Below are 21,173 nucleotides of genomic sequence, written 5' to 3'. Positions count from 1 at the left end.
TTAATCTCACCTTTCCCTCCTACATAGCCCTCCAGCATTCAAGCATCTAAGTGTTTCTTAAATGCCGCTAATCTACCTGTCTCTACTACCACCCTTGGCAGAGCTTTCCGTTTGCTCACTACTCTCTGTGTAAAAAGCTACTCTCTGTCATCCCTACATACTTTTGTCAAATGACCTTAAAATTATGCCCCCCATATTAACCATTTCTAGATCAAAAAAGCTGAATTTGTAATGTGAATTCCCATTTAAGATCTATTATATGTATTTTAAGGGGAGAGGTTTAGCAAAATAATTATAATGATATACATGTCTTACTCTGTTAAATGGCTCCAAAAGTAATGCCCCACCTAGAGTTCCAATTTTGAACTCTAGTTTACTTAACAGAGGATCTTAGATAGGGAATACTAAGTTAACGGGATTGTTAATTCACTTTTATAAACATTGTCAAAAGAATATATTAGTAACTGCCAAGATTGAAAATGATAGAAATACAGTCTAGAAAAATGTCTTTAAAAATTAACCCATGTATTTAAACAATGGAGGTAAACAAAGCAAGTTTGTGACTTTAATGGTAATACACTTTAATCTATTACATAGTAACCTAAAACACACATGGAATTTCATCTTGGAAAACTGTTTGATTTTTACTTTCTTTATGAGTTCTGCAATGAAGTCTTTGTAGTTACTCTTTATATAGTGTTCTCAGTATTTATCCACTTGCATGACATTTGAGTATTCCAAAAAGATAACAGTGAAATAGTTGTCTTATAAAGTGCCAAGGAAGCCAAGTACTTGGAAAAATTACTGAGCATAAACCAGCATAGTCACATGAACTGCATAAACAGATTTGGGCAATGATTTTAAATTTAGAAATCTTTCTTTAGTTTTGCCTTGGGTAGCAAACTATTTGCTTCACATATACAGTAGACAGCCTGTTCTGAATCACAAAACTGACCTGAGGTGAGAGGCCGTTGCTAACCGTTGGGTTCATAGGATTGGTAGACCCTGCTGGAGACACAAAGCTGTCTGTGTACCCTGAAAATCCATGCCTGCTGGTGGATAAGCAGTAAGCTGAACTGCTGTCCGGAGTAGAAGGGAGGCTGCTCTGATGAACTGATGTCGGAGGCAGAGGCTGTGGCCTGTGAACTGTGTTGCTTGGATCGGAGATTGCTGAAAGCACAATAACATTTATTGTATTAGTGCTCCATCACTTTTCTATCTTAAGGAATTGCTATTCTAAGACTAAAATCTAATAATCTTGTGTATCTAGTAGCCTTTAAGGCACTTTTTAGCAATTGCTACTTATTTGTTTCAGAAGTCAAAATATAGTAACTTAAAAAAGCAGAATCTTCAACAAAAAAATGTTTGACTTGTTCATAAATATACCTCAGTAATATAAATTCCAGTAAAACACATATAATATTTAGAAGGGAAAAATAATGAGAAAGCAATTTCATAGAACCTAATTAAAAACAGTTATCTACCCTACACCCTCCCCACCTTATATGTGATTGATGCTATCATTTGATCATATGATTGACATTGGTCACTAGAAACCAAAAATGATATAATTAAAGATGTAATTTACTGAACCTAAAGCTTCCTTCATTGTTCCCTTTGATGAAGCTTCATACAAAAATTATTGGTTTTATTTTTGGTAATTCTCCCTGGTAAAAAGATTTGTTTCCAATAGACTTTTTGTTATGAAGGCAGTGACTTTTTAAATAGAATGCTAACCTTCTTTTGCAATATCATTTACAAGTCATTGAAACATGCAAAACATTATCTAAAAGCTAACCACAATGTTATCGATTTTAATATTGAAAGAAATGATACTTTCTTCTACATTTCATTGAAAAAAGAACACAAACTTCATAAAGCACAGTAATTACCAAATTTTTAATATATTCTCTTCAAACAGAGGAAATTCTTCACCAGTGATTAGAATATTATGTATTTACAAAGAAGTATGAAATTTCTTTTTTTTTCCCCCTCAGAATCAGAATCAGGTTTATTATCACTGGCATGTGTTGTGAAATTTGTTAACCCTTACCGTTACTTTAAATTTTCATGAAACCTGTCTGAGGATTTTTATTTTATTGCTTTCCAACCTTCTGCAAATGCTTCCTGTTATTTCAGAAATGCTTCACCCAAAAGTGTTAGTATTCTTTGCTTTGAAATCTGGAACTGGTTTAAAATCCTGTCCCAAATGATGGGACAAAAGTCTCAATTGTCTTCTGGCTGCAAAGAACATGGCTCTTTCATTGAACTGAGTGTCTCGTGCAAGACTTTGGTGACAGCACAAAATAAGCGACTTCAGCAAAATGACGAATGCTGCAGTGAAAAATTCTGCTGATTTACCATTACTCACAAGGTACTACCTTGTGAACAATTTCACTCCCCACAGCCACTGTGGCTCATCTTACTTGCAATGGACAGGTAGAGCAAACATTGCACTTGTACTGAAGAGGGGTGAAATTAAATACACCGACAGGTAGTTAATTCCACCTGTGAACCAGACTTAATGATACTGTTGAAATTCTTTAAGAAACATGGTTGTGATTTTAGTGCACAGAGTTCAGAGGAAACTTTCCATCATTGCAGCAATGTAAAGGATATGTTTTCCTGCCTCTAACATCATTTAAACTCAAAGTAATTGAAAGTGACATTGGGTCTCATAATGCAAAGTGTTCCAAAGTCTAGTGCCAACACATTTACTGAAGAATGCTTGAGTGTACACACTAAAGTGGCTTGATAGCTATTTATCATAACTAAAGGATCTTTCAATTCCATGAAACATCTGGAAGAAATGATTGTAGCAGAAACATCAAACTGCTTTAAAGAATCATGCAGAGAAGCCTTGTAGGCAAAAAGATCAAGACAAATAGAAAACTTTGTGTTATATGGGCACGAAAAACAAATTAAGAACAATAATTCAGGCCTGTTATAGTTACTTCACAATTATGAGAAAATATTGAGTATTACTTCTTTTCCAATAATTTTCCAGAACAACCACATTCCAAAAGGAGTTAAGGATGCACAATGGATTATGTTAGAGTTGGAGGGCTTTAGGCTTTGGGTAAAAATGTCTAAAGGAGTTGTTGTGCGAGACACTTATGATACATCTCTTTTGATATTCAGTTCTATTTAAAATAGTGGGAAAAAAGTGACTTAGTTACTGCAGGAAAATGGATGCATGACTCAAATATATCAGATGAAAAGGTGAGCAGGGCACTTGCAGACAGAATTTAATCCCAATGAATTAATTAACAAATTAACATGAGCAGGGTGCTGCACTATGTGACAGCAAATAGGGGTAGAATGTATAGAGAGTAGTAAATACTAGGGTGTTAAGGAATACTCAGGAACATTTTTTCCATGAAAGCAGCAACATATGTGGGTGATGGAAACAACATATGGCATGCTTGCCTTCAAAGGTCAGGGCTTAGAATATAAAATTTGGTGCAGAACCAAGATGTTGCCTGAATTTGGGAACATTAGTTATGGGATAGACTAGGCTTCTCCCTTGAGGGAAGGAGACTAAAAGGTGACCTGATCGATGTAATAAAATTATATGAGGTATAGATAGGTTAGATGGTCTGAATTGTTTTGCCATGCAACAAGCAAATGTATGGATGTGGTAAACCCCCCCCCCCCCCGCCCCCCCCGGGTATGAAACCTACGTGATCACCCTGAGCCAGAGTAAACCATTGATTTTTACGGGAGTGTTGAGGAGACAGGGAGCCTGCAGGACAGACAGGTTAGAGAAGGGGCAAAGAAGTAGCAGATGGAATACAGTGTATGTCAGTAGAAGAATAAAGGTGTCAGCTATTTTCTAAACAGGGAGCAAATTCAGAAATCAGAGGTGCAGAGGAACCCGAGAGTCCTCATGCAAGGTTCTCTAAAGGTTCAGGGTTAACTAGCAGGTTCAGCTGGTGGTAAGGAAAGCAAATAGCACTTCATCAACATTCATTTTGAGACTATAATATAAAGAGCAACCATGTAACATCGACGCTTTGGTCAGACCATACTTGAAGAATTATGAACAGTTTTGGTCCCCTTATCTAAGAAAAGATGTGTTGATACTTGAGAGAGTCTAGAGGGGGTTCATGAGAATCATCCTGGGAATGAAAGGGTTAATGTATGAGGAGCATTTGAAGGCCTCAAGTCTGTGCTCACTGGAATTTAGAAGAATGAGGGGAGGATCTAACTGAACCATAGATAGAATGGACATGAAGAGGACATTTCCTATAGTGGGGAAGTCTAGGACCAGAGGACACAGCCTCAGATATAAGGATATCCCTTTACAACAGAGATGAAGAGGAAATTCTTTAGCCCAAAGGTGGTGAAACATCAGAATTTATTGCCACAGATGACTGTAAAGGCCAAGCCATTGGGTATATTCAAGGCAAAAGTTGTTAGGTTCATGATTATTAAGAGCATCAAAGGTGATGGGGTGAAAGCAAAAGTATGGTGTTGAGAAGGACAATAAATTAGCCATGACGCAGAATTGCATCAGAGCAGAGTTGATGGGCCAAATGGCCTAGCAGTTGCTCCTATGTCTTATGGAAGGGACTGGCCGCAGAGAAATGAGGAAACTATTCAATAATTTAAGATGTTTTAAGTTGTTTGGGTATATTTAAATGTTTTAATCATTTCATGATTTATTTTTTAAAAAGTCTAAACATTAGACAGTTAGCTGGACCTGAATGAACCAGAAGTTTAATTTTTCCTTTACCCATTATATTACTGAAAAACTTGCCACCACACAGACCTGGCACCCAGGGATCAAGCCTGCCTTGAAATATATATTCTGAATGGAAAAACCACAAGAAGGGAAGTTCTTACTTTTCTCAATGAGCAAAGGTGATTCGGAAACAAACCAGTGATTGGATATTCTAGCTAAGACAACTGGGAGCAAGAGTGATGGCTGCTTATTAATCATACCTTTTGGGATACTGCTAAAGTTAAATTTATACCTTATTCTCTGTTCTCACAAGCTATTGTAACAGAAGCCAACTGAAAAAAAGTCATCTAAAATGGCAAATCATTCACCTCTTCCTTGATAATTTCACTTTTTTTCTAGTTCTTATGGATAATAATACTGAACAACTTTTTCTTATTTGGAAGCTCCTTGGTTTACTCTGAAGCACAAAAGCTTGTGATAATTGTAATGACATTATTCTGTTTAGAATATGGGTATTAAAGATTTACCCTGTGGTATCGATGTAGGTGGATAACTGGCATCGGACAGCTGGTATGGCGACAGTGCTGGCATTGCTGTGGGCGGGAATCCACCTGGAATCAAGTGATTAAATGCCAGTAGTTGATTGGCTCCTGCTTGTTTCCTCCAACGAGCTCGGCGGTTGCTGAACCAAACCTAATAAATTAAATAGGATCACTTCCAGGACAATTTTAATTGAATTGGAGTACTTTTGCTATAATTATTATCATAATTAAGCTATGAGTTATAAAATCAAACTAATTAATAATGCAAATTATTATTATGCAAAATTCATGAACAAAAATAATAATCTTAAGATCCAATTGTTGTGAAACAAAACATTACAATAAGCCATTTATGTTTGGAATTATGTTCACTTAAAGCCATTGAAAACTAACAAATGATCCACTGACAAATCAAGCATGTCATTTTGTATACAAATTTCAAAAATAAATCTTTTAAAGATTAATTTTCTTGTAAGATTTTTACTGTTATCTTGTCAATAGACTATTCAAATAAAGCTTTTATGTTAATATGTAAACATTTTATAGTATATAAGCCAGAGCCATGTCTTTAGTATTCATGAAGCAGATCTGCAAAGTTGGCATCCTTTGGCATTCCATCTGAGCTTTGTCATTTTTAATCTGAGCTACCACTAAAATGAATTAGCCTTTTTATCAAACAGCAAGGTTGGACAAAACTCCAAGTTCACTAGGATCTGGAATGTCAGATCTGAGTAAATCTTCCGTAATCAGACACTGGCGCAGTTTCAGTTTACGTGTAGGTGTTAATTCACCTCTGAATCAGTCCAAGAATACTCTTTATGAGTAATGCGTTTTCCACAATATTATAATGGTTTGATTTGTTATTTGGCTATAACATAGTTGTGCAGAATTAAACCTGTTGAAGTTCATCAGCAGTTAACTGTCACTGGTGTTTTATTGACATACAGATGTTGTATGTGGGTTTAAAAGGAGCAAAGAACGGCAGTATAAATGTCATTTAAAAATGTTAAAATTTATTGCTAGGAATAGCTCAATAAAAGTTAGCAGATTCCGTGTTCCTACTGTCTGAGAAATGTTGAATTCGCAACACTGAACTGTCGTGAAGAAGTCAATGATTGACTTAAATCTGTCATTCATGCTGGGTTTAGTAAAAGATCCATATGTTAGTTGTTCTGGGGAATTTAGCAGGGAAGTAGATCACAGCAAGCCACATAAGAGATGATAGGCCTCATGAGACCAGATGAAGCTGTGAGGAATGCAAAGAAGTCATAGGGTTAAGGCTACACTATGCCAGCTGCTGTAATATTGTGGCTTCTGCATGCTCTGAGGGGCAAGTACTTAAAAAGTGTTAGTTCTTCTACTTCACTTAGATCATTCCTTGAGTTCTGAAAGTGATATGCAGGCATAGAACACGCTTATATTGAAGGCAAATAGCAAATAAATACACAGCTGCTTTGCTATTTTCCAGCAATCTACTGTGATGTTATATAAATAGCCCCAGTAGAAGATATTGCAGATAGATAACTAGACTGTTAAATTATTTACATCGGATTCCTTTTCCTTCCTCTTCACTTAGAGAAGTTTAAACACAATGTTGTGATGACACTGTTGTCTGCATTCCTCCAATAATTGAGGCAAGTTGCTAATTTGTTATGTGGGCACATTAGTTTAATTTTGTATTATGTTTGTGCCGACATTATACACCGAACAATCTGTTCTTATGTTTAGTACTTAAAGACTGCTTTCCATACCATCTGATCCAAAAATATGTTACATATGCACATTTAAGCTTTCTGTGATGAATATAAGTGATTTAAAACTAGGATTACTGTATTTATAACATTTCTGAGTGTCTTACACACAACATATTTTCTTATCTTTATTTAGCATTCTTTATAGTGCTTAAAATTATGTATTTTCCTTCTTCCTTTACTGACCAAGAAATATTTCATGCATCTGGCTGAGCAAACATCTTCATGGTATCGCAGTCTCTGGGTAACAAGGATCAGATTGAATTGATGTCTGACACAAAGCAGTATCGGTAAAGGGAAAATTCTTGCCACAGAGATTGCCAGGTCCCTGTAGGGAATTGCTTGGAGATCAATGGAAAGCATTATTACTTCTAGGCCAATTGCAAATTCTGTACCAGGGCATTCAGTATTTGCCACAGACTTGCCTACACATCAATTCTGCCCCTCTTTTAGCAAAACATTTGTAACTGAAAGAGCCATTTGTAGCATTAGTGTCATATTTAACAACTTGTCATTAAGGCTGCCTACTTTCTACTCCTCAATAAAATCAATTTCCAGCCTTGCCTCAGTTGTGCATAAGAACAGTCCTTTCAGCTCACCACATCAATGAATACCATCGTGCCTATCTATACATGGAGTCATAGAGTTGTACAGCAGAAAGATGGGCCCTTCAGACCACTGTGTTCAACTATTGTTGGAGCCACCATGTATTTTTTGTTACCTTTAGACTTGGTGTCTCGACATGTCCTCGTGCTCAGCTTCTCTTAATCTAGCATGTACAAATTTTATGTCATACAAAATTGCTGCCCACATTCCATTTTCCACTCTTCTTCATCAATTATCCCAACTTCGCAAATAATATGACTGTAAAATTCTTGCCCTTCATTCCATATCCTGCTATTCATACCCTCGACTCTTCTCAGTTGGACGGTCCTCTGAGAATCTCTATGCTTTATCACTTCTGACCTTTTCAGTGTCCCCAAGAATCATGACTCCACCACATTCAAATTTCCTTCAGTTTCCAAGGACCAATACTTGCCTTTATGTCCCTACCTCTCATTTCACGTTGACCAAGTTTTCCTCACCTATCTTAACAGCAGGTTATATTCCTCAGTATTAACATTTAGTGAATAATATTCCCATTTTACCTCAAGGACATTATACAGATTGTGAATTTTAATTCTGAAGATCAACCATTGTTGAGAGAATATCGAATATAGATGAAAGCCTAAGGAACCTAGAACGCTGAACAGTACAGGACAGTATAGGCCCTTTGATCCACAGTGTTGTACCAAACTAATTAAAACAATGACTCTGAATTAATCTAATCCCTATTCCGACACATTGACAAAATCCCTTCCTTCCTTAGATATTCATGTGCCTTTCAATGAGGGTCTTAAACGCTACTATAATATCTGCTTCTATCACCACCCCAGGGATTACGTTGCAAGTTCCCACCACTCTCCATGTATAAAGTTTGCTTTGCTCATCTCCTTCCTAATTTGCCCCTGTCAGCTTAAGTACATGCACTCTGGTACTAGGCTCTTCAATCCTGGGAGAGAGATGTTGAATGTCTTATGTTTTGCGTAATTTTATAAATTTCTGCCAAATCTCCCTCAACCTCTGCTGCTCTGCAGAAAACAGTCCTAGTTTGTCCAATCTTTCCTCAAAGCACCTGTCCGCCATCCAGGCAGCAATCTGGTAAGCATCCTCTGCACCCTGACCAAAGCCTCACATTCTTCCTATAATAGGGTGACCTGATTTGAATGTAATACTCTAAATACAGCATAACCAGAGGTTTATGAAGCTATAACTTCTGGTTTTTTAACTCAATACGTGGACAAATGAAGGCAAGCATGCCATATGCCTTCTTTACCACCCCATCATCTGTGCAGCCACTTCTAGACAGCCATGGACATGGGCCCCAAACTCCCTCCGTTCATCAACATTGTTAATGATCCTGCCATTAACCGTGTACTCTCCCTTTTGATTGGATTTTTCAAAGGGCACCACCTTACACTCTCCCAAACTAAACTCCATCTGCCACTTCTCTGTCCAAATTTACAACAGATCTACTGTATCACTTGGAAAGCTACTATGCAATTTGCAACACCAATTGTTGTATCATCTGCAAACTTACTGACCCACCCTACCATATGTTCAACCAAATTATATCTGTAACTGCAACTATTGCACTATATTCTCTATTTCACTACTAATTTTCTCTTGAAATAGTCTGTATTGATGGCACGCAAAATTATCATGGTATGTGACAATAATAAACCAATTCTGAAATGCTCCCAAAAGAGCTCAGAAGCCAATGGCCTCCAGAAATCGTTCCTTGGGTAACTGGTTTAGATATATGCTGCTAATACTTTATTGGAATAAATCACACAGTGCAAGTGAACCTTGGAAACTGCAGCATAGGTTCATGAACATTGTGATTCTGATCAATAGAAACAAATCAGTAAAAAGACCAAAATCATTCCCTTCTGGAGAACAGCAATGAAATTACCCCAAGGGCTAAATGCTTATAGTGGATTGGAAAATGTAATTCCCTGCCTTTCTAGTCCATTTTTTTTAGCCCATTTTTGTCACACCAGACAATCAGCCATTTTTGTTTGGTGAGTGGTGTCAGGATTGGTCTCCTTTCAGATTAACCAGGTCACGATATGAACGTTCCTGACTCGACCCTTGTTTTGTTTTATGAGGCCGAGTGGCTAGCTCAACGGTCAACCCAGCTCGGACGGAAAGCGTGCTCGGGGGTGGCCCGACTTGGATTCGAACTCGGGAGCCTTCGCTCCAGAGTCTGGCACTGATGCCATTGGGCCACCAGCTGGCCATAAGACCATAAGATGTAGGAGCAGATTTAGGCCACTCAGCCCATTGAGCCTGCTTTGCTATTCAATCATAACTGATTTATTATGCCTCTTGATCGCATTCTCTTGTCTTCTCCCAAAAACCTTTGACATCCTTACTAATCAGGAACCTATCAACCTCTACTTTAGCTATACCCAATGACTTGGCCTCCATAGCCATCTTTGGCAATGAATTCCACAAATTCATCATGCTCCAGCTAAGGAAATTCCTCTTGATCTTTGTTCTAAAGGAATGTCCTTCTATCCTAAGGCTGTGCATTCTGGTCCTAGACTGTCCCGCTGTAGGAGACTTCCTCCCCACATCCACTCTATCAGGGCCTTTCAACACTTGATAGGTTTCGATGAGATTTTCCATAATTCTTCTTGTTCCTTTAAAATGCTCCCAGCCCAATGCTCCCAGCCCCATACAAACACAATACTAGCCATGCAATCATAATTCAGTAATAAGAGTGTTACAGAACATATCTTGAAAAAAACCTGTCTCCCTGCATTGGAATGACTAGTGTTCACTCCTTCCACAGCTTTACACAGATGGTCAAAGGAGTCTGACCACCCTCGGTTGCAAGCTCACATTGTGACACTGCATAACACACTTCGACAAGCTACGCTAGATTTCGGCAACATTTAAAATCTTTGAGAAGCATAAAAGTAAAAGAATCGAAAGGACGCCATCTCTATCCACACTTTTTTGCTTCCCAAATGAACAACTTACTTCAATTACTTCTAGTTTAAAGAAAAAAATCAAAAAAGCTGTAGAAACAAATATAGTAAAGCTGTAGAAACAAATATAGTAGAAACAAATATAGTAAATACTGGATTTCAGTTCTGATGAATGGCTGCAGACCTAATATATTAACTGGGTTTTTTTCCTTTCCACCAACGCTGCTTGATGCTGAGTTCTTCTAACATTTTCTGTTTTGGTTCCAATTTAGTGAGCTGCTTTTGCTGTTCCTCTCTACAATGGTGAGGCCAAAAGCAGATTGAGTGACAGCTCTGCAGAATGCCTTCATTTGGTCTCAAAGGATAGTCCTCAGCTTCCAGTTGCCTGTCACTAGTCCTTAGGCCAGTGGTTCTCCTTCCCGGGGGACATGCCAGATTTTGTAGGGGACACAAGTTAAAAACTGGGGGGCGCTGGAGTTTTTGAATGGGCCATGATAAGTTTACTATTGTAATTATTTTAATTGGCACCCTGAATGAAACAAATGGGGAAAATGAAACAGCAAAGCAGCTTAGCCTGTGTGTAGGGTTCGGTGCGGCATTGTCAGTCGTTATCTCTGCTCCTGTTTGACCACACACAAGTCATCATTCACACCCCGCAGGGCGACCTGCTGAGCCCTGCTCCACATCCATCCCCAAATCACAAACTGCAGATCGGGTGGGGCTCTCTGCGGCAAGGCCAGTGAGCAACTGTGCAGCTGGAGGCTGGTTCCGTTTGACTTCCACTGATCCATGTGTGTTATAATACTTATAAAACATGACATAAAGGCTGCATTTGCTGCACTGAGGTCAGCTGCCAGAAATGGCTAAACCGCAGAGAGCCGAGAACACCTCGTCTAACAGTGCATCGCTATCTACAATCACAACTTCCATTAAATCCTCGATGTTTATCACGTTTTGAAAGAAAGTTCAATTTTCTTTTCTGTGTGAGTACACACTCTTTATTGCCATATAGAATTTACATATATAATAGCATTTTAAAAAAATTTGCTGAAAAAATTAAGTTATTTTTAAAAAACACTGCCTAAAAGGCTAGTTTTATGTTTACAGGTATATTCAATACTGATACATTTTCACACAAGTTTATACATATTATAATTCAAAATAAATTTATTATTAATGTACATATATGTCAGCATATACAACCCTGAGATTCATTCTCTTGCATGCATATTCAATAAATCCATAATAAAATAATAACCCTAATAGAATCAATGAAAGTCGGGCATCCAACCAACACACACAAAATGCTGGAGGAATTCAGCAGGCCAGGCAGCATCTAGGAAAAGAGTACAGTCCTGCTGAAGGGTTTTGGCCCGAAATGTCCACTGTGCTCTTTTCTATCGATGCTGCCTGGCCTGCTGAGTTCCTCCAGCATTTTGTGAGTGTTCCTTGGATTTCCAGCATCTGCAGATTTTCTCTCGTTTGTGATTGGACGTTGAACCACTGTGCAAACGGCAACAAATTGTGCAAAAAAAAAGAAATAATAAATAAATAATTAAGCTATAAGTATTGAGAATATGAGATGAAGAGGCCTTGAAATTGAGTCCATAGGTTGTGGAAACATTTCCAATTAAGTGGCAAGTGAAGTTAAATGAAGTTATCCCCTTTGGTTCAAGAGCCTGATGGTTGAGGGGTATTAACAGTTCCTGAACCTGGTGGTGAGAGTCCTGAAGCTCCTGTTCCTTCTTTCTAATCACAGCAATGAGAAGAGAGCATGCCTGTCTGACTGAGGTCCTTGGTGATGGATGCTGCTTTCCTGCAACAATGCCTCATGTGGATGTGCTCAACAGTGGGGAGGAATAGGCCGTATCCACTGATTTCTGTAGGATTTTCCATTCAGGTGTATAGGTGTTCCATACCAGGCTGTGATTCAGCCAGTTACATGTACACCTATAGAAATTTGTCTAAGTTTCTGATGTTAAACCAACCTTTGCAAACTCCTAAGGAAGTAATGGTACTGCTGTGCTTTCTTATTAATTGCCTTAAGTGCTGGGCCCAGGGCAGGCCCTCCAAAATAATAACACCAAAGCATTTAAAGTTACTGATTCTCTCCACCTCTGATCTTCCGATATAATCTGACTCACGAACCTCTGGTTTCCTTCTCCTACTGTCAATCGTCAGTCCTTTGATCTTGTTGACACTGAGTAAGGGGTTGTTGTCATGGGGCCACTCTCAGCCAATTTTTTTATCTCCCTCCTAGGTGCTGATTCATCACCATCTTTGATTTCACACATGACAGTAATGTCATCATTGGATATGACATTGGGCCTGTCTTTAGCCTCACAGTCATAAGTGTAAAGCAAGTAGAGCAGGGGCCTAAGTTCACAGCCTGCGCTGATGGAGATTCTGGAGGAGATGTTGCAAATCCCAAACTGACTGGAGTCTGCAAGTGAGGAAATCAAGGATCCAATAGCACAAAGAGTTATTAGGCCAAGGTCTTGAAGTTTTTTAATTATTTTTGAAGGGATGATGGTATTTAATGGTAAGCTGTAGTCGCTAAAGAGCATCAGTCACTAAAGAGCATCCTGATGTATGCATCTTTGCTGTCCAGATGTTCCAGTGTTGAATGAAGAGGCAATGAGATGGCATCTGCTGTGGACTTGTTGCCCTGGTAGGCAAATTGGAGTGGATCCAAGTGACTTCTCAGGCAGGAGTTGACATGCTTCATCACCAGCCTCTCAAAGCACGTGATCACTGATGACATAAGTGCTACTGGGCGACTCTTCGATTATTGTTAATATTCTACGCAGCCTTCTCACACAATTGTATTGTAGTTATTGTTTATTATATATATATAGTGTATGTGTGTGATAGACACACACACACACACATATATATATAAACAAATATTGTTTTTTTCTTTTTATATCATATTACCCATGGCTACTGCGGCAAAGAAAAATATGTCAGTAATATTCCATTGTTTATCTTGTCCATGGTTTTATTTCATCTCCCACAGGACAAAAGAATGCCAGTGTCAAATTTGCATAATAACACTTTCAAATGAAAGCACCTCTTATCTGGTTGAATGTAGTTTTAGTCAAGTTCTTCACCGGCTATCAAAAGCTCATAACTGTCTTGATGTTGTGAAAAGCGGTGGTCTTCAGTTTTCTTTAACTAAGTTGCAATCAGATTGTGAATAACTTGCTAGTTTGAATCTGTTGCAAATATCTCACTAAATACCCAAAATAATAATCTTAAGTGCTTTTTCATTGCTGGTTGGAATATTATATATATTAGAAATGAAGTATCCTATTCAGAGCTTTGAAATATTTTTATTTTTCATATAGACCTGTAACATATATTTAAAACATAACAATAGCTTTAACTTGTTAAAACATAAATATGACTGGAAGATGATGGTGCCAGCAAATAACGCGACCAAAGGCAACATCCTACAGACAATTCGAGCAACTAACTACACCTTTCACTTCTTGTTTCAAATATGATTCTGCTACTATTGGAACCTATGATCTACATTTTGATGTCGCACTTTCAGATCAGTTGAGCAACCTGGCACTTTGCTGTCTCTGAGGGTCCTCTGTGATGTTTTGAGTGAAGTGTGCAGCCTGGAGACAGTGTGTGAATCCATGATCGATTCCATTTTTTGCCCATCTCGCTGATTAATGCATTGAGGAAGATTGAAATCAATGAGGATGAGAGAGGGAGGCAAGCAGGTGCTCAGTGCCATCTGTCTATGTTTGGCTGGTCCATCTCTTCCTCTCGCTCGCTGCTGCTGGACGAAGGTGCTTGCATGTGACCAGTCACCCTCTTCCACTCTCACTCACTGCTCCAAGAGAAAGGTGCCTGCAATTGACCGGTTCCTCTTGCTTGATGCCACTGGAGGATGGTGCCAGATTCTTGGGTCTTGGGCAAGATTTAAACGATGCACTTTGTGGATTGGACTCTGTAGTTCATGTGTTCCTGGTTTCTGATCACTCCTTTTTTGTTGCTAACTTGTGCGGTTTTGATTGAGGTGGACTGGCTCTGCCGCCTGCAGTCAATGAATGACAGCACGAGATTGAACTGAACGTTCATGGACTGTTCTGATGACTTTGTGTTTGATGCTTTTCTTTGAATGGTTTTGTTGGTTTCATGGCTGTCTGTGGGAAGATGAATCTCAGGGTTGTATTGCATGCATACTTTGATAGTAAATGTAATTTGAATATTTGAAGCTTGAATATTGACTGTTTCATAGAATAATTAGTACACTTGACCAAAATATCTTTACCAGCAGAGACTATGGAGTGATGGGACCACAAGGATAAATGAAAGTCACAAGTGGGCCACAACCAGAAAAGGGTTGAGAACCACTGCTCCAGGCTTTTCTTTCTTTCTTTCTTTCTTTCTCTCTCTCTCTCTCCCTCTCTCTCACTCTGAACAGTTGTTGTCTTCCTAACAGCATTCCAAACAATCTCATTATAAACTTAGGGACTATCTACTCAGCTTCAGACTTGGCACACTACCTATCAGGTTCAAAATTGAATTTAAAAATTAATTCAAATAAAAACAAATAAGCTATTCCAATATTCAAGTGCTTTGTTTTTCTGCACTTCTAGTATTTCAGATAATGTTCATCTTCTACTAGTACAGTACATCTCCCAGATATACCACCTGCATCATCTTCCAGCTGGCACCATTTCCAATTGTATTATTCAACCACATTTCAGACTTCCCCTTTCATTCTCTTTGGCTCTAACCTCCATTTCCTTCAGCTAACGTTTTTCCACTTCAACTTACACTAAAAACACATTCAAGTTCCAATTCCTTCCCCAGCTCTGATGAAAGCTCATTGAACTGAAACATTAACATTGTTTCTCTCCAGATTTGTTCTCTGGTCCCCAAGCAAAACACAGAAAATGCTGCAAATGATCAGAAGCTCGTATTGTATTAGCAGAAATAAAATGAGATAACTTTTGTGACAAAGGGCCACCAGCCGGAAACATTAACTATTTCTCTTTTCACAGATGTGGTCTGACCTAGTGTTTTCTCAATTCATTTCAAATTTCCAGTATCTCCAATTTTTTTTTTGCTTTTGGGTGTAGTTATCAAAACTGCAACTAACCACTCAATTTACTGATTTAGTTAACAACAAGAATAGTTTATAATAAACATATTTTTGAAATATTGGAAATAATAGAATTTTGTATTAATAACATACAAATTCAATGTCAAGAAACAAGTTCTGCTGTTACCTGTACTCGTGCCTCTGTAAGCTTTGCTCTCTGCGCAAGTTCCTCACGAGTGTAGATGTCTGGGTAGTGAGTTCTCTCAAATGCTCTCTCCAATTCCTCCAGCTGTTCTGCTGTAAATGTTGTGCGGCTACGTCGCTGTTTCCTTTTTAGAGGCAGGTCTGGTTCTGAGTCAATATCTGATGCTTCATCTGAATTATTTGCTGTAGGAAGAGTTTTAAATTTGTTATTTGCATTTTACTGCATCGTCACAGTAGTAAGCATAGTAGAAATCTTGCTGAAGCTGGTTTTGCTTGTATGCATACAGCTCTTATAAATGAACTTGTATGCAGTGCAGTGAAAAATTCAGATGTGTTTATATCATGTTTTTATTGACCTTGGAACATCCCAAAGCACATTCCAAACTTTAAATATGTTTTAACTAGAGACACTATCATAATGTTTATAACCAGGAGTTAAATTTGCAAGATCCCAAGTGGGGAAGTATCATCATAATCAGTCTATTTATTTTCAGTAATATTGATAAACGCAAAAATATTGATCAAGACATAGTGGGAAAATTCACCTACTTTTCTCAGATTTATAGCAAGGAATTGTATCTCATTTACCTGAAGGAGCAGACAGAGTCAGTTTCTGTCTAACTCAGCTAACAACACGCAGCTACATTATTTGATCAAGTTTTTGCAGATGGACCAGATTCTTCAATTTTCCAACTTGAAAGCAAAAACAAACGCTGAAGTTTTACACATTCTAGGAAAATAGGGAAATACCGTACTGGTTCTACACTTGACTGTAGCCTTGTCAACTGAAAACCATATTTTTATGTAAGGGTTAAAAGGTTTAGGTGTTAACAATTTTATGCAAACTCACTAGAAAATTTATTACTTAGAGTAGAAATTGGATTACTTCGGTCCTCTGCAATCCATGCCCTAGTTTAAATAAATATCCTCTGCATGTATGAAGAGAAGCTAAGAATTCCATTCTGAATATTACTTGCTGTGATGATATTTCTATCAACAGAGATCAATGCCAGGATCACACAATCTGTGAATTTCATCACTTAGTGAAAAGGAAGGAAAGGAAAGTCTTGCTGGAATTTATTTTCACTGTCAAAATTGAATAAAATAACAAAATATACAACACAGAAACAGGTAATTCAGCCCAACCAATTTAGGCTATCACTCAAGTTCCACTCCTGCATACTTGCATCCATCCTGTTCTAATTCTGTCAAAGTAATGCTCTGCCCCCTTCTCCCTCATGCACATCTAGTGCCTGCTTCAACTTTAGTAATAAGTTCCATATTCACATGATGCTCCAAGCGAGGAAGCATCTGCTGATTTCCTTGAATTGATTTCTTAGTGGCTATCTATTTCTGTTCAATTCCTGCTTTGTTCTCATTCAAAAGTGGAGAACTGTCTTGTCTACTCCTTGCGTAATTTTAAAATGCTTTATTAATTTAATGATCAGCCTTCACATTTCAAGAAAAAATCATAGTTTCTTCATCTTTTCCGGGCACACATAATCTCTCATTGCTGGTATCATCCTGTACTTTTGTACTACACTTTCTACTATACATATTTTATGTATTATGTCAATTTCAATTATGCAGAATAGTCCAATCATGGTCTAACCAAGGTTCTGTATTTGTTTTCTGTCTCATTAGAAAGTAACCGTATTGTATGCTTTTTTGGAACATTAATTTCCAATGCTAATGCTAATAGTGTACTCTCTCTTTACTCCATTTAATTTCTTATTTTCCCTGTAATAGGTGATCTTTTTATTTGCCATACAAATGTAATTGCTCACACCTATCAGCTGAAATTCAATTGTCAAATATATTCCATACTACTTCATTAATGTTGCTTCACAGTTTGTTGAGTTCTACTCATTATTGAGTACTTCACACCTTCTATTTGCTATCATCTGCAAATTTAGATTTTGTTTTTGCTGACAAATTCTAACCCAATAATGTAACTTGTGGAACAGTAGTGTTGCTGCCTGACCTGCTGAGTTCCTCCAGCATTCTGGGTGTGTCGCTTTGGATTTCCAGCATCTGCAGGCTTACTCATGCTTATGATTTGCTGTTCCATTACGACGTCTCTTCAAGCAATGCCTACCCTGAAGAAGTTTAAATCTTCTCTTCAACAGGAGTATAGTGAAACCCTCTCTCACTGCTCCCCTTCTATGATCTCTGCTTCCCTCCAACTCTTTGAACATGTACTCACACAGACCCACTACCACAGCCATATATCCTTCCTGGGAGCTTGTCCTCACCACGATGTTGTTTCACATAGCTTGTTCTCCAGCTATTTACCATTCTCATCCACCTGGCTTCATCTTCCAGCTAGCCTCCTTCCCCTCCCCCGCCTCAACTTTTTATTTTGGCATCTCTCCTTTTCCTTTCCAGTCCTGAAGAAAGGTCTTGATCTGAAATGTCAACTGTTTATTCATTGCTATAGATGCTGCCTGATTTGCTGAGTTCCTCCAGAATTCTGTAAGTGTTGGTTCCTTGTCAAACCATCAGTTTCTACCTTCTGTCAGTCCACTAGCCTCATGATATTAGGAACATGTTTTTTTTAATAGCTCAGCACTTCATTTTTCCTCCCGCTAAAGAATTTGTACAAAATTTCTGCTTTACATACAGACCATGAGAAAAGGTATTTGGAATTTTATTCAGATGATCTTAGAGAGAGATGTATTTATTGAATGAATTTGAAATTATCATCTACTTTCCATCGTCCAAATAGAATATCATTCAAGAAAGCCTTGTAAGTGGCTTTAACAATGGCTGCAACATACCATCTGTATCTTAGTGAAACTGAAAGGACATTTCCTGTTTTACATCTATCCCACCAATTCAATTTCATTCATGCAGAGTGCAGTCATAAACTCTAAATGTTTGTTAATCTACATTTATAACTTCTGAGAAAACAATATCGACTTTGGAGAAAATTCAGCATAGGAGCCCGTAAATTAGAATCCACAAGCTTTTCATGCTGTTTCACTTCTGCAGCAGAAATACTTCAGGTCCAGGAGCTTGGCTGGACTTGAAGTTGCTTGCTTTGGCATATTTCTTTGCATGTAAATATATACCTACACGTCTGATGGAGTAACATCTGGCACTTTAAACTGGGATCTATGTATGCAAGATCCATGCCTAAGTAACTAAAATATGCTAATGTCACCACCTTTAAGCTGACCGTATCTACTAATTCCCATCCTGGGTCCAGTACATAAGTGCCATTACAAAGAAAGCACAGCAGTACTTCAACCTTCTTAGAAGTTTGTGAAGATTCAGCATGTCATCGAAAACTTTGATAAACTTCTATAGATGCATGGTGGAGAGTATACTGACTGGTTGCATCATGACCTGGTACGGAAACACCAATGCCCTTGAACAGAAGAACCTACAAAAAGCAGTGGATACAGCCAAGCCCATTAAAGGTAATGCCCTCCCCATCATTGAGCACATCCACATGGAGTGCTGTCACAAGAATGCAGCATTTGGCATCAAGGAGTCCCACCATCCGGGCCTTGTTCTCTTCGCACTGCTGCCATCAAGGAGGATACAAGTCCCACATCACCATGCTCATGAACAGTTATTACCCCTCAAGCAGCAGGCTCCTGAACCAGAATGGATAACTTCACTTACAGTACCCCAAAACTGAACTGACTCCACAACCTATTACTTCACTTTCAAGAACTCTACAACTCCTTTTCTCAATATTTATTACTTACTTGTTTCTTATTATTTTGGGTTTTTTTGGTATTTGCAATTTGTTGCTTTTTGCACATTGGTTGTTTGAGAATCCTTTTTGTGTGCAATTTTTCATTGATTCTATTATGTTTCTTTGTATTTACCATGATCCCTGCAAGAAAATTTATTTCAAGGTACTATATGGAAACATGTACTACCTTGAGATTGCCTTCCACCGCCCTCCACTTCCTCTGCACCAAGCCCAAGTTCACCATCAAACCTGTAAACAAACGGGGTGCTGGAGTAGTGTCACACACAAAATGCTGGTGAAACTCAGCAGGTCAGGTCAGGCAGCTTTTATGGAAAAGAGTAAACAGTTGACATTTCAGGCTGAGGCCCTGCACCAGGACTGGAAAAAGATGAGAAGTCAAAGCAAGAAGTTGGGGGAGGGAGGAAGAAGTACAAGGTGGCAGGTGACAGGTGAAACCAGGAGATGGGGAGGGGTGAAGTAAAGAGCTGGGAAGTTGATTGGCGGAAAAGATAAAGGGCTGGAGAAGAGGAATCTGATAGGCGAGGATAGAAGACCATGGAAGAAATGGAAGGGGGAAGAGCACCAGAGGGAGGTGATGGGCAAGTAAGGAGATAAAGTGAGAGAGGGAAACAGGAAAGGGAAATGGTGAAGGGGCGTGTAATTACCAGGAGTTCGAGGAATCGATATTCATGCCATCAGGTTGCAGGCTACCCAGCCAAAATATAAGGTCTTGCTCCTGCAAACTGTGTATGGCCTCATTGTGGCAGTAGATAAGTCGAATGAGTGCGGGAAGTGGAATTAAATGGGTGGCCACCAGGAGATCCTGATTTTTCTAGTGGACAGAGCGTTAGCACTCGGCAAAGTTGTCTCCCAATTTATGTTGGATCTCACCAATATGCAGGATGCAACATTGGGAGCACTGGTACAGTAGAAAATCCCAACAGACTCATAAGTATAGTGTTGTTTCACCTGGAAGGTCTGCTTGGGGCCCTAAAATAAAGTGAGGGAGGTGGTGTACAAGTAGGTATGGCACTTGTTCCGCTTGCAAGGATAAGGACCAGGAAGGAGATCAGTGGGGAGGGATAAATTGACAAGGGAGTTGCACAGGGAGCTATCCCTGTGGGAAATGGAAAGTGGGGAGTCTTGCGTTTGTGCTGTGTAGTGTGGTGGACAGACCTCTACCTTGCTAAGGCCAGGTGGCAAAACTCAGACATCATCTCCTACTTACTCCTTGAAAAGGATTCCAGTCCGGACCATCAGACCACTGTCTCTAGTACTGTCATTGATCTCACCAAATCTGGAGATCTCTCATCCACTGCCACCAAACTCACAGTTCCCTTGCACTGCACTGCTCACTTCTAACCTCTACCCAAGAACCAGAAGCCTGACTGTCCAGGTAGGCCAATTGTCTCTGCCTGCTCCTGCCCTATTGAACTTGTGTTTGCATACCTTGAATCCATTCTATCCAGCTAGATCTGCCTGTTCGTTGGCTATGTGGAACAGTTCACCTTCCAAGCCTTCCCTGTTAATGCTCCCCAGATCTTTCTGCACTACATTGATGACTGCATTGGTGCTGTTTCATGTACCAATGCTGAGCTCAACAATTTCCTCAACCTTGCCTCGAACTTCCACCCTGTCCTTAAATCCATTTGGTCCACTTCTGACACCTCTTT

General features: G+C 38.9%; 1 protein-coding gene across 4 annotated transcripts in view; it reads right to left on the bottom strand.

The window, feature by feature from the left end:
• Positions 1 to 21,173, bottom strand: part of pax3b (paired box 3b) — a 90,083-nt gene that overhangs the window by 30,414 nt on the left and 38,496 nt on the right. For 2 of the 4 annotated variants that reach the window (XM_059989375.1, XM_059989366.1), the window contains exons 5-7: positions 15,775 to 15,974; positions 5,215 to 5,380; positions 956 to 1,170 (exon numbers count right to left, since the gene is read on the bottom strand). In XM_059989375.1, the coding sequence (XP_059845358.1) occupies positions 956 to 1,170; positions 5,215 to 5,380; positions 15,775 to 15,974 (581 nt within the window). Of the gene's footprint in view, positions 1 to 951; positions 1,171 to 5,214; positions 5,381 to 15,774; positions 15,975 to 21,173 lie in introns of all 4 variants that reach the window. The other 2 variants (XM_059989393.1, XM_059989385.1) reach the window with 2 other exon arrangements.

This window comes from Hypanus sabinus, chromosome 2, assembly GCF_030144855.1.
Source record: "Hypanus sabinus isolate sHypSab1 chromosome 2, sHypSab1.hap1, whole genome shotgun sequence".
NCBI lineage: Eukaryota > Metazoa > Chordata > Chondrichthyes > Myliobatiformes > Dasyatidae > Hypanus > Hypanus sabinus.
This window is presented reverse-complemented; position numbering and strand designations above follow the sequence as displayed.